General features: G+C 41.8%; 1 protein-coding gene and 1 long non-coding RNA gene across 24 annotated transcripts in view; one reads left to right on the forward strand and one right to left on the reverse strand.

Annotated features, from left to right (window-relative positions):
- Window positions 1-3,505, forward strand: part of ERC2 (ELKS/RAB6-interacting/CAST family member 2) — a 525,223-nt gene extending 521,718 nt beyond the window's left edge. For 22 of the 23 annotated variants that reach the window (XR_014571289.1, XR_014571290.1, XR_014571293.1 and 19 more), the window contains one exon: window positions 476-3,505. Coding sequence is in view for 17 of the 23 variants with exons in the window: in XM_083795056.1 (XP_083651182.1) it covers window positions 476-622 (147 nt within the window). In the remaining 6 variants the exon portion in view is untranslated. The remainder of the gene's footprint in view (window positions 1-475) is intronic. The other variant, XM_083795049.1, reaches the window with a different exon arrangement.
- Window positions 3,506-5,493: 1,988 nt separating this feature from the next.
- Window positions 5,494-17,078, reverse strand: LOC310880333. Its single transcript, XR_014571627.1, has 3 exons — window positions 16,422-17,078; window positions 14,775-15,283; window positions 5,494-14,232 (listed from the first exon to the last, which is right to left on the reverse strand). It is a non-coding gene; the product is annotated as an uncharacterized lncRNA (long non-coding RNA).
- Window positions 17,079-17,336: the final 258 nt, after the last annotated feature.

Here is a 17,336-nt window from a genome sequence, read left to right on the forward strand (position 1 = left end):
AATACTTAAAATACAACAATGAAATGTTGCTTTCAGTACCTCCATTTTTGGAGAGTCACTGGGGCACTGCACATTCCACCTGCCATGGAACAGAGCGGAAATAAAAGGACAATGTCCACACAGACAACATTATTTATTTTTAATAGCATTTCCAAGTCAAAGCTACTGTGCCTGTAGAGAACAGAAAACTCCCCATTTGCAAAATCACAAACACAACACAATTTAACATCTTTGGAATTTAAAATCTTTCCCATTTAGGGGAAATCTTGTGACACAAATCATCTGTAAAACTAATTGCCACCCTTTAAGCATATCAAATGGGCTCAAATTGAATTTAAATCCTTGCCTAATCCTTAGTCCCTAGAAAAGCAATATATCCGCTGATGTCTATGAGAAGCTTGATTAGATGAGAACTAAGATGTTGCATATGCTTGAAACATTTTATTAACTAGAATATTTTGTTCTCTTGTTACAGTTGTCAGAGGAACTAGTGAAAGAGGAAGAAAAAACGTATCACTGGAATGTAACGATGATAATCTATTGCATTGGATCTCCAAACATGTCCATGATATCCTGGAGAAGATCACAGATGCAGAAAATGAATGCTAAGGTTGATATCTAATGAAATGATGCATTAATTGGCATCTTCTCCATTATTTCTTGTAGTCTACTAGGAAATTAGATACTTTGGAATAAAACAAAGGAGACTCAAGCAGAAATTACAAGAGCTTTATTTCTATCTTTAATGGGTCTTGCAAGTTATTGTTTTCACAAACAAACCTTCTGTTTAGAATATTATTGTTTAATGAAGTTCAGTTAAACAGGTTATTTGACTAATTATTGGTAAATTGATATTGATTTTAATAAGTAATTCAGATTCGTTTAGGTATGGTATCTGCGTTTGCTGATTTTACCTAGTCTATTCTAAAACTTCTATTGCACTAGATTATCAAAGAGGTATTAGTGAAATGTTATATAAGGGTGTTGGCATTAATCTTACCCCCAGTTAGATGTGGGCTTTTTCAAAAAATAAAACCCAAGCCTTTACCCTCCTCTGTTTTCTTATATCTACTGATAAAATAATTATAATCAAAAAATAAAACCCAAACCAAAAACCACCAACAGCCTCAAAAAAACCCCACATTGATAGTATAACTGGTATTAAGCTCTGGGCCAGGTTGGAAATGAAATCAATTTTTGGTACTAATAACTGATGGCAAAGATTAGCTTTATGAAAATATGGTGTGTGTCTCTGACAATGCATAGGACATCTAATTTGATCATAAATATATGATTATAAACAAGATGTATCTATTCCTGGATGATAAAAGCTTGAGACATATATAAATACATATGTATTTGTATGTATGGACATGTACACAAGGATGTATCAACCTTTTACCATCCAAATGCATACAGATCTTCAACAATAAAAGCTGGGACTCAAAATAAAAATAAAAATAAAAATAAAAATAAAAATAAAAATAAAAATAAAGATTGCTGTGAATACAGTATATGCACTAGGTCTCCTGTAAATGAAGAACTGTTTGTTATCATTTTCTGTATTGAAAAACAGACTCCAACATGGATCCCAATAACTCTTAGATGTTACAGAAGAAAATACAATGATCAAATAGCACTTAGAGGCTGTTTGCATCAACAAAATATATCTAGTATAATAATTCTAAAGCACATGCAACGAAAAAATGAAAAATATGAAGTCATTACATTCAATGAGAAATTATTAACTGCTAGTTAAATCTCTACCACTTCTCAAGGAGAGGATCCTTATGACTCCATGAACATTTTTGGTCAGTCTGGCAAATGTGCAAATGCTTGGTTGTTTTATTGAGGCATCTTTTTGTTCATGGAAGAAATGCTTCCACGCTGATGGGAGTAGGAACAGAATATCTGCATTTTTAAAGGACAAACAATAAATTTAAGCATGGGTGGCCTTAATCCTTAGTACTTTTTTCTTTGCTGCTGTAAAAAAAAAAAAAAAAAGAAAGAAAAATCTAAATGGATACTCCTAAAGTCTTGCACTGAATTTAGAAAAAATATTTTTGAACCTGTGGTGCAATTAACCCTAAACACCCTACATGAGCCATACATATAGCCCTTTAAATTGATTGTCTAGAGATGATATTTTATTTATTTGTACCATATTCTTGGTGCAATCAAAGAGCAATTTATTTGAGCAGGAGTCCTGCTGGATGCTACTGTTTTCCATAGATAGAAAATGTATAGAATTAGTATAGCATAGATAATCCAAATTTCATTCATGTTTAAAAAGTTTGTCCTTTAACTATCAATGGCATTTTAGATCTTTGTTTTTGAAACAGCAAAGCTTTTGGGAGTATATTTAGCACATATGACAAATGTTGCACTTGGAAACTCAGACAACAAAACTTTCTCGTGACAAATTTGTTGTCACAGTAGGGGACAATCGTCTGTGTCTCTTACAATCAGGTCTTAACCTTAACTCTGCAACTGAATACTTGAAGTAGGAAATAAACTAGGGGGAAATAGGGTCACAGATACAAAGCTGTATAGTTAGATATTTATATGTATGTGCCAATTTTGTCACAGATATTATTTTAGGGGCATTTTTGCTCCAATCATGTTGGTAAGAGTATTGATCTAAACTTTTATCAGGGCCTACAATTTAGCCCCTAAAGAGGAAAACTCTGTGTAATGTTGCTTCTTTCTTTTATTTTCTTTACTTCTCTCTCTCTTTTCTTTTCTTTTTTTTTTTTTTTTTTAATTTCATGTGATTATGATGTTTGGAGAAAATCTTTTCATATACTAAAATATGATCTCGGGGTTTACAATAAACACTGTGATGTTGGGAAATTATTTTATTTGAGCAATGTTTGGTAGTTTTTTGCCCCCTCTAAGTGTAAAGAAGCAAGCCAACTTTTGGTTAACATTTAAGATAATTATTATTTTAATGTGAGATCAGTCTTGTACTGCGCATTCTTTTTTTCATTTAAATGTACAGTATGAATTTTGTATTTAATGAATTTTGTGTATCCAGTATGCACGTACCTGCACATTGACTTTCATTTGAAAGTGAGTTTCAATTTACTTTTTAAACAGTGTTTATGAAAAGACCTCAGATGTGTTGACACAATCTATATCTGCATTGTTTTTTTTGTGCGTGTGTAGGGTGATATTTGAATGTGATGTTCTGCAGCAATGGGTCAGTATTCCCTATTTACGTTAGATCCTCATTTGATAGTGCTTCTTGTAATACTTTTTTCAAGTGAGTGGCATGTTCTGGATTGTGATATTGATATGTGGTTAAGGACATTGATATGAAACTAAGGAATTCCTAGAAATTACCAGTGGGCATGTATTAGACAGTCATTGTAATTTAATGTCTAATAGAAGTGTAAAGTACCAAGGTATTTAGAGTTCATAACATTGTTATCATGTGTATGGGAAGTATTTAGTGTTGATCAGCTTGTTTATATTCATCAAATAAACTTGTTTCTTTCTGAAATCAGTGTTGTGTCATTAAAACTAAGTTTAATGACTGTAAGAAAATGTGTGGAAGATGTTTTCCACATGGTAAATCTATCACATGCCTTATTTCTCTAATTGCTACCATTCAAAGTAATTTATCTTCCTGTTGTTACTATCACATAAACTGTTTAAGAAAGCATAAAAAGGAAAATGTCTCCTAGACCCTGCTCCCAGAAATGCTTATGAGCAACTTTACTAAAGTGAGTAACCATTTTCTGGACTGGGCTCTTAATGAGCAATATGTGCTTTTGAGTGGGTTTCTAAAGCATAATATTCTTGTGTGACCCTCTGTAATTGCATAGAAAATTACATTTTGTTTATGTACTTTACTGACCAAAAGCCATAAGGTGTGAAATTCTCTGCACAGTCAGCTCCTTTTTCAGCTGCCTGGTAAGTGGTTCCCCGTTTCCATTATGTTCACTTTTTTTAGAAAAGGAACTTTTGTTGAGCAGGAATTTCTTACCTCATAGAACTCCCTGGGCCAGCTCAGGGCACACACAGCAGGAGAATAAAAGGTAAGTAAGTATGCATTTTACTTAGGTTATTTAAAAACACACAGACTCTTAGTTTTAAGCTCTGATTCTTTGCCTATAAATTAATTTGCTTGGTAAGAGAGTACTATGTAATAACATAGGATATTAAGTTTCACTTTTAACTACAGCTAAATATATTTTTTTCATGTATTTTACTTATGCATTCATATTTTATAGTTAATGCTATAGAAATCACTTCTATCTTCTTTCTAGACCTGCAGCTATTTTTCAGGATTGTCTTGCTCTGTTTTCAGACAGTGCCCATACCAGGACTTTTTGTCCCACTCCACTGGAAACACACTGGTTTTGTTCTCCCTCACACTTCATCACTTCCTGTGGTAATGGCAGCTCTTCCTCCCTGTGAAGGACACAGTAAGTGCCCATGCATCGTGTGGAGGCTGTACAGGAGGAAGGCGGTAGATCTGGGGAAACTGTGGAAGGCTCTCAATACCCTTTTTCTGTAAAATTGTTGTCAGCAAGGCGTGTCCTCCTTCCTCTGCAGAAAGGGGCTCCAAGGGCCCCAGGAGGAGGGCAGGGCCAGCGTGTTTGTGGTGGCCCTGAGGGGAGGGGAGCTCCCCGGAGGGCAGCTCTGGCTGCAAGAACTGTGGCCCTTGGTGATACGCCTCAGGTTGAAGTCTAAGTTCATGCAGCCAACAGCTCCTCCAGCCCTATTGGAGTGAGCCTGAGTAAGAGTCAACCTCTTCTGATCTTGAGGTTTCCTCCTAAGAGAGCCTGTTTGTTCAAATCCAGACTTAAGCCAAAGAAACTTAAGGTTTGAGCAAGGAAACACATAAGCAATGGAGGACATTCAGGGGATGAAGCCATGTGTGGGTTTGCATTTGAAGCCAAGATGTCTGTTCAGACACACTCCAAGAGCCCCAAGCAGCTCCATGCCAGCATCATCCAGGTAAAGTCAACCGTAGAACACCTTCTTAATCTCCCAGTCATTCACACTGTGCTCCAGGTCCAGGATTTGATCCAACTAAATAACGGTGCTAATTATGTACACTGCATCCTGCCCTGTGCTGAAACTTGTCAGAAGGAACAGAGGGTCACCTGCTGATATTGCGTCTCTAAAACATGAAACTTTTAATAACTAGATTATTAAATCATTCTAAATAAAGCTAAGTCAGCTCTAAGTAACCAATAGATTTCCCAGTATGACGTTGGTGGGAGCCCTGCACATTGCCAGGGCAGGATTTGACCCATATATGTAAAGGACAGCTGATCTGGGGGCTGCTGTACACATTTTCGTCCTGGAAGATTAGAATAACATTATTTCATCTCCTTACCTTTTCAAACAAGATGCCTCTTTTGAAAAAGCATCTTTTCATACAGGAGGCAACCTCCGCCTTCACAAGGAGTAAGTAGCCTGTGATACACTCTGCAGATTTTGTATAGCCTGGAGGCACTGATGTAGCAGTAGCCCGGCCAAGAATCTCACCTTCGATGGACACTATTACAGAATTAAGCACTTATTTTGTTTCGTTTTACATTTCTTCCACTTCTTGCTCGTCAAAATGACTCTGCCTTCAGAATAAGACTTCTAAAACCAGATGACCACTGACGCAGGGGAAGAGCAGGCAAAACGCCAGTGCGTCCTAATGACAACACATGTATCCCTTTGAAATGTGCACTTGATTGTGCGTTACAGATAGCAATGCCATATATTCCCATGTCGCTACAAGTCTCAGGACAAATCCAAGAACTTTGAACTCATCCAGTTTCAAGTGGAGGCAGGTGTCCAACTTTAGAAGGCCATGCTTTGGGTAGTCACCCGAGTGAGGCCAGGAGACAGCAGATGTTCTGGCAGCTGCCGGCTGCCTTGTGCTTGGGGAGCCAGGGCCGGAGGAGAGCAGCCAGCTCCCTCCAGATGGAGCAGACAGCAGAGAGGCGAGTGGGAGGCTACATGAGGAAGTTAGATAGCTCCAGATAGCAAAGGACTGATGATGTGTGGCTCCACATCACCTAACCAACTTTGGAAAGGCTGCACATGAGAAATAACCACCAATCTACAGTTAACCCGAGTTCAGCGAGAAGTCTTCTTGTCGTGGGAAAATCTATAGAAAGGAAATATCTGTGCAGAAGGCATGATAATGTAGCATGGTAACTACTTTTTATTTGAATGTATTTTGGACAAGTGCATTCCTCATAAATGAGTTATCCAGGGCTTGCCAAATATGCAGCAAAACAGTTATTATAGCAAATTACACCATCATCTAAACACCTCTGTTTTGGCTCTTAGTTGACTTCTTTTGCAATATGGCTTTTTTTTTTTTTTTATCCTTGTTGTCTAATATCGCCATATTTGCTGCTTTGGTTACCATAGAAATAAATAATATTGTAATAATATTGTGAACAACAACATGCATACAAGAGAATATCTTCTGAATTTCACAAGAAGAACACCCTTGCTAATGAAGACCTATATGGCTGAGTAGTTCTTAACATAGTTCTCAAGTCTATTGATTTGTGTCCTCATATGCATTTTATTATGGGCTTTATATTTCATTTTAAACTTCTAAAAATAAAGAAAGACAGCTGAAGTACATTTTTTTTTAGTGGGCAGATTTTGGTTAGAGGTTAACACAGGCCAAAAGAGAACACAGATCTGCCCTGAAGCTCTTACAGTTGTTTTGTTTTAATAAAAGATCCTTATTGCAATCCACTAAGGGTCACAGAAGCACAGTCATTACGGACCAGCCATATTCCTCATGCATAGCTCTCCTGCCCTCTGAACCTCCTCTACTCTGAGATCAATCAAACGTGTGAAGGCAGGATTGTTGTCAGTCATGATAAGGGTGTGCATTAAGGGACTAACCCAAAGGTTACCGAAGTGAACTGAAAGACTATTGACTTACAGTGGGTTTCTGATTGTACCCCACTTTCTTCTTTCTGGAGCATATATGTATGTTTACAGGAGTGTGGGGCCAAAGCATTTCCTCTATCTATCAAAATTTGAGCTAAATGTAATTCAGATGAACCGACTGCCTGACTTTTTGAATGCCTTGTGATAAGAAAGTACCTCTTAGGTTTCATTGATGAAGTCATTTACAATCTGTTTTGTTTATAGTTGTCCTGACTGTGTTTCTAGGTCAGCACTCTTACCTACCCTTAACATAGGCTCTCATTATAGTGGCTCTACTTTTCATTCACTTACCTCGTGGTATATGTTACAATGGAGTACCTATCATTCAGTCTATAGGTTAGTTTGCTATTGCTATAGATAAATTTGCTATTGCCTCAGGGAGTAAAATGAATTATATCTGAGTCTGTTTTCTAAAACAAAGTAACTTCTGACCAATCTTTTAGCTGGGGGTTGCTAAAGGAAAAAGAAGATGAAAAAAAAAAAAAAAGAAAGCCAAACTCCTAGGGCTGTCCAGGTAGCCAGTTTCTAGAGGATTTGTTCCAGTTCCGATGCCAATTACCTTGTCAGAGTTATTCTCACTGACGTTAAAAAACCAATCTCCATATCTGAAAGTTGAAGGTTGTAAATCTCCCTTGTGAATGTTGCCTATGACAGGTAAGGAAAGACTTGCATAATTACCCCTTGTACTTCCTCAGTGAACATGAGCTCAAGTCTGAAGCAAGGAGTTTGGTTAATAAAGCATCAAGGTCTGAAAACTACAGGAAAAGACCTGTCCATCTCATGTGATAAGGAATTTGTTCTTGGTTACAAAAACATGAATATTTTGGTGGAAGCCTCTTCTTCAGACCTGAGTATTGTGCAGGTATTCTTATTTTTTCTTCCAGATTACCAGCAGTTATTGCAATTTACATCTAAATTAATTGAAATATCTCACATTATTTCTTATGTGAAGCATATTGCACTCAATGTAGTTACTGCACTATAATACAGAGATCTGTTTACTAATGTGACTAGTGTTTTTGAAACAGGTTAAGAATATAAAATCAGAGAGCAGCAACAGCTTGTTTCCCTGAATGATGCTGCTGAAGTCAGGAGGAATTACAGAGTATTGTCCTCCTCAAGTGAATAAGGGATATCAGTGCCTGGCATTTGGCTATAGCTAGCCAGATAGCTTATAGAAGAAAAATGCAATTATTCATGTGGGCAAATTTTTACAGGACATAGGTCCTGAAATCAATTATAAATCCTTTTTACAGTAATGTGAATGCTCACAATCATACTGATACCTTTTCATAACAATCTTTGTCCACATCTGTTCTCTACATACATCCTCACAAGGAATGATTTGGTTAAAATGTTTATGCTTTGCTGCTACTTTGTTCTCTGTTTCAGTCACAGGAGCACACAGGACTGACTTTTCTACTTTTCTGCAGTGCTTTGCACATTTTTAGCTTTAAATTACCTCATGCAAAGTGCCATATGCAGTCTTTGAAAACATCTTTTTGAAGGAATCCTGTGATTCTTCAGCTGCTTTGCCATCTTCTCCAGGGTGTGCAGAGGACTTTGCATGGCATAACAGGAGGCACCTAAGGTAAGACTGTTTGAAATGAGACACAATTTTCAGACATGGATTATTCGTGGGTCCTGTGCTGTGCAGGGTTGTGTGAAGATGCTCTCCTTCTTTTATTTTCTGCGGGTTTTGAATATAATCAGCATCTTGCAGGATAGGGGCTGAATATATAGAAAACCTCGTGAAGTTTTCCTAATACAAATGAAGTTGCCATCAGTAGTGCTCCAGTGTATCAGGCAAACCAGGAAATTTGAAAACAGGTTGTTTAGAAGTGCCAATTCTTTAGCGTTCACTTTTCTAATCAGTTTGACTCAATGATTATTTTTCCCTCTTACTTTTAAAATTCCAAATACAAATTGTGACACATTTGACCTTACATGATTGTAAAACTCAGGGCGATTAGTGAGAAATTGGGCTGAAGAGGCATTTTCTGAAACTGATCTGTTGGACCTTGACACCATAGCTAGTTCTGAGAAGAATTTTGATTACTCAGCAACAGAGACAGTGAACTGCAGTCTGGAAATAAAACAAATCAGATACTTGAATTGAGTAATTCATATGAAACGAACAGTGCCTTGATGGGTGCTAGCCTAGTACTTTCATGAAGGTCAGGCTCCGGGGGAATGGGACAAATTAAAAAAATCAGATGTTTTTATTTTGCTAAATTTCTTCATATTTGCATATCCAAAACATGTGAAAGTTGCTTCCTAAAACCATGCTATAAACAAAATGGCAGTTGAAAAGATGATAGTTTTGATGTTACACACATCCTACTTGCACCACAGGAATTAAGACGAAAAGGACGCTTCCTTCTAGTGCTGCATCTAAATACAATTTTGTAATTATGCTATATAGACAACATTAACAATTCTTATTAAATACAGGATATCAACTTAAAATGAATACCACATTTTTAGGAAGGGCTTTTTAACAAATATTTTAAAAATGTGATTTCAGTTTGAATTAGCTTTCAAAATCCAGTCCAGATATATGTAAAGAATATAAAATGTAAATATATTTTCTAAAGTAGTACAGTATGTGAAATTTATAAATTGTTACATGCTTTGCTAATGCAGCTGAGAGAAGCTTAGTCTCAGATCAGATAGAATCTTTCAGATAAATCATTTATGACTCGATGACTTCTTATCCAAAAGTCAAATATGTGATCATTTACAGAGGTCACTGGCTATATTCTGCTCTGTGTTCCATAATCAGCTGAAATAAACCCCAGGAGGCCCTCCTGATTGTATACTCACAGGGTCACAGTATAATAAAATGCTGCTCAAGTTGTATTTCAGACAAGGAATGCTCTCCCCAAAACTATTCTAGTCTCGGGGACAGGACTGTCAATATTCATTCCAGTACAAATGGCAAGCATGAAGTCCAATATTTTGAAGAGCTCACCCTGTCTACTTAGTGGCACAAAGCCCTGCTCTGTCACACATTTAAGTGTTTTTTAAAATGTGTTTCTATACACCTTTTTTCATACCTAGAGAATCATGTTGGGACTAAAGCACTTTTTTGATAAAGAGGAGAGGTACAACAAAATGCTGAAAAAGTTGGGAATATTTTCCTAAGGAACACAAATTAGTGTTGCAGAATAGGGAAGAAATGCTACCACCTTCTATGGAAATACATAGAAAATATCCTTAAGAAGTCCTCATGACATCCAACTCATGATAATGCAGCTCTCACACTAGTGCTGTCACATAAATAAATAAATAAATAAATAAATAGAGTTGATGGAAATGCACGGAAATGCACTTTTGCTTGAAAAACAGGTAGAATGTTAGCCTCTGGCATTTCATTTCTATCTTTCCATAGAAATACATGTAGCTGATCAAGAAAACACAACAAATATTCTGCATAAAGCCTTGCAGAAAAGAATGAGATTCTGTTTTCCTGTGGAGTTCACTACAAACTGTAGGTCGGTACCTCCACCTCTGCTCTAGTTAAACTACTCTGTGACTCATATTCTAGAAGGAAGTGATTTATGAAAATATTAGCAAATCAGCTGCTTAAATAAAGGAAAGTTGCTAAATTGGCAACCCATAATAAAGACAATTAGATAAACTAAAGTGTGATGACTATTACTGAGCAATTAAGTGGCTCCTTCTGTTGTTGTTCCTTTGCTTGGCTGCTTTGTTAAAAGTGATATCATGAAGTCACCACTATGCTTTGAATTATAGGTTAATACTGACTGCTTGGATGGAAGAAACGCTGTGACCAGGACAGATGCCAATGAGGTAGGGCTGGGCAATTACTACAGCTATTCAAAGAAACACACTGGGCACTAATGAGTACATGTCATGCTCTCCCAGAAGCAAAAATACTGCTTCTTGACAAAAAGGCTTCCAGTGTTCTGTAACATTATAAAGAATAGAAGAACATCGCCGTGAGTTTATGAGCTGCAGTTGCACAATAAGCTGCTTGGGTTGTCTTTCTCTGCCTTTGAAAGAAGAAAGAGAACAAGAGGCACACATACACACTGTATGGACTTTTATACCAAACCCCAGCAGCCCTCATCCACTTCATTGGCAGGTCCAGCCTGCTACCACAACATGCTTTCAACCATAATGGCCCTTGCTTCTTTCATGACTACACCTGGAGCACTTTTTTTTTTGGTCCTGAAAAAAGTGACAGTCTTCAGGCTCTTAAACAGCAGAAGAGAATGAGAGGCAGCCCATGGAAAATGAATTTCCAACTTTTTAAGCCTGGGTTAGTGATTTTAACAGGGGAAGCACTTGCCATTAAGTGCCAAGTGTACACACATAGCCACTATATCTATTCTGTGAATAGATGACTGACACACTGCTCAGCCTGGTCCCATGGCTGTACTATCAGTTTAGCCTTGTGTTATCCACTGTGGTCAAACATTCACACCATCAGTGCTGTTTTCAAAAGTTTCCACAATTTTCATTTAGATCAAGGAAAATAATGTAGGACTGAAATAGGACCTTAATCATGCCCTGAAAATATAAAGGCAATAGTACCACTAAGGCAGCAAGTCATGATCTAGACCTTAAATGTCTTAATAAAATTAGCTGCTACACAATGCTGTATTACAAATAAACTGGTAAGAAACAAGGTCACTTCACAGACTGTTATGGAGCTTGAAAGATAGGGTTACATTTATCGGATATGTTGCTCAGGGTGCATAGATTGATAGCTGTGCTCAGAATTGTATTGCCTTTGAGCAGTCACAGACAAATAGACATTGGCTTAGCTGTTATGACATATCTTTAGTTCTAAGGAAATGATGAATTATCTAAAGCAGTCTTTAAGATAAGTGTCATATAAGCACTAACCTCTTAAACACACCTTACTGATGATACGTATGTGTGCACATATTTAAAAAAATGCTTAGAGATATTTCAGGTCAGAGCACCAGACAGCATCCACCTACATTCCTCCTTGAGCTATGTAGACTTTGGGGATCTAATATTGCTGCAATTATAAACTCAGGCCTGCTCTGCTAATCCTTCCTGGGGTAAGTATTTCAGGAGCGGCCGCAGCCCCAGGCAGCCACACGGCTGTGACCGTGTCAGGAGTGGCTGTCACACTGGTTCGTGCTCATGGGTTCTCTGTGGTGTCCTTTCCTCTCTTCCCCTCCCTGCATGTAAATTCATGGTCTGCTTGCTCATGGTTTGCTGATTTGCCACCAGTAAAATCTCCTGGGAACCCTAGCTACCTGTGGGTCGTGAGCATGGCCCAGAAATCACAGCAGCACCAGGAAAACCCGCTAGGCCGAATATGGGATTCAAAACTTCGCTAAGGTAGGAGTACAATTCTGCGTGGCCCAAGAGGCATGGTTGATGTGGCCCCAAACCACAGCTCAGGCCTTCCAGGGTGCATTAACCATGTAACTGGAGCATGCGGCCGGCTGGTGCAGTGCAGGGTCACCCCAGGGTGCTCCCTCAGCCCTACAGCCAGTGCTGGGCTGCTTCAGCCACCTCACTGCTGCTGCAGCTGGGAACCTGAAGCCCCAAGGCAGAGACCCGAGTGCAAGAGCAGCTCTGTGCCAGGCGGGTGATGTGGGTACATTGTGGAAAAGGGCCTTGTCCTGTCTTTTCCCTGTTGTCTCCTGTATGGACCCTCTGTGGCTATCGCCTTGCTTGGATTCGTCAGCTACTCTGCAGCTCTCTAAGGAGCAGCCAGGAGACTTTGTTGGTCCATGGTCAGCACAACAAAGCTCCTTGCCTGGTCGTCTCTGGAAAATGAACCCTGTGTGTGCCTTTGTGTGTGTACTGGGGAGAGGAAGGTTCAGGCCACTCAGAAGAAACCTGTAAGAGCCCTCCAGAGTTTGTGGGAGGTGCCTTCGGCCTCATTGAAAGAAGGCACTGGTAGCATTAGGAGAGGGAAAGTACTCTGTTGTTAAGGAGTGGTGGTGGGATTGTTTATTTTTCCTCCCATAAATGTTTTCTTTTTTAAGGTCCTAATGGAAACAAAGCAAAGTATTATTCCTGTAAAAGCACTATTCTTTAAGTAAACCAGACTCACTACTTGAAACATTCCAATGACATATGGTGGCAGGAGGGGCATGGCTGAGATGCGGACAGGAGGGGTGTCACTGAGATAAAGAGCCACAGCTTGTGAGCCAAGGCAAAAGGTGCAAGGAGAAGGACACCTGCCGGAAGAGAGGCAGGATGGAGAAGGCCACAAATGTTCCTGGGGCACAAGTTAGCTCTTTGATGATTACCTTCAACAACAAATTCTAGAGAAAAACGCCAGAAGCTTCCATTTTGTGGTCTATATTAATACAGAAAACCAAGGCCTAGGCAGCTTTCCCATGTCCTGTCAGCTGTAGAGGTGTCATGGCCACCTTGAACACCTCCTTTGGACACCTGCATTGGTGTCAGCACCTGCACCGTCAGTTTGGTGTGCCCAAGCCAGGGCTGGGTTATGCAGCTGCCCACGGCACCAGTTCCCCATGAACAGCAACAGTTGACACTGAGGGGCAACGAAGTATAGATTGTTAGGGTGTTTTTTGGTCATCTGCCACGTGGCCCGACCTCACCTCAGTGGCTCCCTGTGCCCCACTAGATGCAGCATCCACCTGACATCCCACTTCAACAGCTTTTGGAGTCAGTTCTCATCTTCATGAAGATTCTCTTGTACCTTTATTTTCCTCCATGACCAAACTCACCCACGCATGGTACCTGCGCAGCAATTTCAGCACTGGCAGCAAGGTTCAGCAGCCCTCAGGAGAGGAGGGAATGAAAAGAACTCGCCCATTTTGCACATTGAAAAACAAAAATGAGTCCGCAACTGTCTTTCTCCAGGTGATAATGCAAACAAATGCTGAGTGTCTTGAGGGTGTATTTGTTATGTAGTTCATTAGTAGTAATAACAAATTGGTATAGTTATCATTAATTCACATATAAAATGGTGTATGTCTTTCCACAGACTTTGCAGGTTTGTAGATCGGTGTAAATACTGTGTGACTTTGAGAATCTGTGTGACTTTGTTACCTTCTACGTTTTCCTTTGTTGCCTGCTGCCTCTTATTTGCATCTCACTGTATGTAACATAGGTCTCCATCTGGTAAAGACAAATGCTGGGCTAGACTCTGCATTTCTTCCTCTTTAGTGGTTACTGCTGTTCCTAAATGTCCTGGCTTCTTTCAACATCGTGAATTTGGGGCAGTGGCAGGGGATGGGGGAAGACATCCAAAGTGTTTCTTTTGTCTTCTAGTCTTTTAACTTGTCAAAGTTTCTTTAGCAGTCACGTGAGCTAGAAATATAAAACAAATATTTAAAAAGAAAGGGAGTTTCTCATGCTATTTCTCGATTCTAGTGGCTGAGGATATAGGAACATAACAATTATTGCAAGATTTGGCATAAAATCATCTTTGGCATTTCTTTTGTAGTTTAGCCCTCTTTTGGATGACAGGGTGGTCTGTAGAGAAAAGCAATAGCATGTTTTAGGAAAGAAAATAGCCTTAGGAAAATGCATATATGATTTCAAGACAGTTACATCTAAGTCCCTCGAAGCTTAAAATAAAAAAGTCAACCCTCGGGAAGATGTGCTGGTGGGCAGAGTGCAGGTTATGTGTTCAAAGCAACGTGACATGTTTGCTTTGCCAAATGGTCATTACGGTGCTATGCATGGCTCTCACCCCCAAAAACATATACAGGGATGGACTATATATAGTAACACCAAAGCAGCTGCAGATGGGTTATGCCTTCACAAGGTTTCAGTGTGACATGTGTAATAATTCCTATTGTTATGGATTCAAATGCTATGACGAACTAAAAAGACATACAGCAATTTACCTTCTTCCCTAGAAAGCTCTGTTTCCCAAATGGGTTCTTTGTGATGGAAAAACGTGCCTATCAGCCTCTGACTGGATACTTGCCATTGGCCAAGGTGTAAAGATATAAATCACACAGCAGCACTGAACGTTAAAATGAACACATGCATACAATATTCCAATGTGACTAGTCCTTTGTTAAATGCATTACTCTGCAGAAAAGAATGGCAGAAACACATCTGAAATGCCAGAAATAATCTTTTTCTGTCTTATAGAGAATTGCTGAGCTAGCAGCGCTAGAGCAGACCTTCATCCCTAAAAGCCTGCAGTGTTGTTCTTCCGGGGTTCTGCTGTTCGGACCTTCAGTGGTATCATTGCACTTCCTACTACATTACTTAATGTTTCTTTTTTTTTTCTTTTCTTTTTTCTTTTTTTTCTTTTCTTCTTTTCCTCGTGAAAACTCTTGGATGTTGGCAGTAAAGCACACCAGAACATTGTCCAGTTAACCTAAAAGCTCCAGCACCAGCGAACCTGCAAAACAAAGGCTATGGCAGCACGAACGCCTGTAACACTGTCAATACTTCTCCCTCTGCCCCCTCTAGCTTCACCCAGCTGTTTTAAATAGCAAGGAGAAATTAAAATTCTTAAAGCCTTGCAGGATGTTTGGATTTCTGCCCTTTATTTCCACTTCCATGCGCCATGGCTTAAAAATTCACCCGTGATTTATAAGTTCCCTCTTTGCTTTTCTTTTTGAGAGCAACGACTTGGGGAACCCTGCAAGGGTGCAGAGCCGGTGTGGGCTTTGCCTTTTTTACTTTTTTTTAATTTTTTTGCAGCCCTGCCCAACAGCACTGTGCCGGGGCACAGTGGGAAACCACTCTGGAGGGCAGATGAGAGAGGCAAACAGCTCAGGGCTCTTTATTAGTTTATTTCAGGCGATCTTGCTTGTTCTACGGCACGGCCCCTCCCCTTTTTACAATTTTCTGCTATTCTTTACTAATTCTAGTGATTTGAGAAATGACCTTTAACCTGCGCAGTTTGCAGACTCCTAAAGGGGATAATTGAAATGCCACAGTAAACCAGAGGCAATAAAATATTATTTACTAGGCACAAAACTAAGGTTGGTCTTCCTAAAAGGAGCGCGCAACCCCTTTACCCACCCCCTCCCCCCCCCCGGCATACACCTCCCGGCCCGGGGAGCTGATGCTACACCTCATTTATAAATTCCTCAGCAGCCGCATGGAGCAGCGGACCGCAGCCCGGGCCGCGAAGCCGCCTAATGGGGAGGCTGCTCCGGGAGCAGGGAGCGAAGGCAGCCGCCGGCAGCGCTCCGACGGCGGCCCCGGGCCCGGTGGCGGCGGGCAGGTGCCTGGGGAGCTCCGCGCCCCCCGCCCCGCTCCGTCCCTGCGCGCGTGCGGCCCGAGCATCCCCCGGGGGGACCCGACCCCATCCCGGGGGAGCCCCACGACACCCTCCAGGGGGTCTCCTCCGGCAAGGCGCTTCCCGGTTCCCGGGGGGCGCCATCGGGGCTCGACGCCCCGGGCAAGGCGGCATAGATGAGGGGGGTGGCCAGTAGGGATCGGGGGCTCGGCGAGGGGGGATGTCCCCGGCTGGTGGCCGCGGGGAGGGCGCGCAGCGGCGCCCGGAGCGGCAGCGGGGCTGTGCTTACCTGGCAGTGCAGCGCCGGGGGGGACCGGCCGAGATGTGCCTTCCCCGCTGGGCTCCAGAAGGGATTTTATTTCGCGCCGGGATGGCTTTGAAGGAGGGAACGCGTTTATTGATAGCGGAGCTGCTCTCGCAGCCCGTTTGGGTTTCCCAGCGCCGCTTTGATAACGCACCCCCTCCCCCCCTTCCCCTGCAGCCCCCCGCCGAGGGACCAGCGCGGAGCTGGATGCGGGGTGCGGGGAGATGGGAGAGGTGCCATAAAAAAACCCTGGCCGGGGACTGCAGAGCGGTGAAAGCACTCTTAAGTACAAAGGGGCCGCGAAGCCCTTCCTCGGCCGGAGCGCTCAATGGAGCTTACGTGATTTAACTCAAACAGCTTTGTCAACAACCTGCCAAATTTACGGCGGAAAAAAAAAAAAAAAAAAGACGCTGAAGAAGGAGGAACCCAAGCCGTCGAGCCCGCTCCGTCCCCCAGCGTTTGGGGAACGGCACCCGCTTCTCGGAGCAAGCGATAAACAAGGCTTGTCAAGCGAGCCGCTCGCCAGGAATGCCGGTGCAGCCCCCTCCGGCTCGACCATGTGCGCTGCACATTGCGCGCACATGTGCGCGGGGGGAGCCTCCGCGGGGGCCACCCGGCACATCTCCGTCCTGGGGGGGGGGGGGGGGGTGCGCGTGCGTCCGTCCCCCCCCCCCCCCGGATAAGCGGCGGGGCGGCCGCGATGGGCCCCGCTGCCGCGGGGAGGTCGGCCGGGGAGGCTGGATGCTGCGCGGAGGGAGACCGCGCAGCAGGACCAAGCGGGGCCAGGGGCACCCCCCCCGGCCTCGATGCGGCCGCAGCAGCCCCGTCGATCCCCGCCCGCCCCGGGGCTGCAGCGGCGTCCCGCTCGCTGCCATACAGCTTTAAAATCCAGCACTGGCT

The sequence above is a fragment of the Anser anser genome, assembly GCF_964211835.1.
Source record: "Anser anser genome assembly, chromosome: 12".
Taxonomy (NCBI): domain Eukaryota; kingdom Metazoa; phylum Chordata; class Aves; order Anseriformes; family Anatidae; genus Anser; species Anser anser.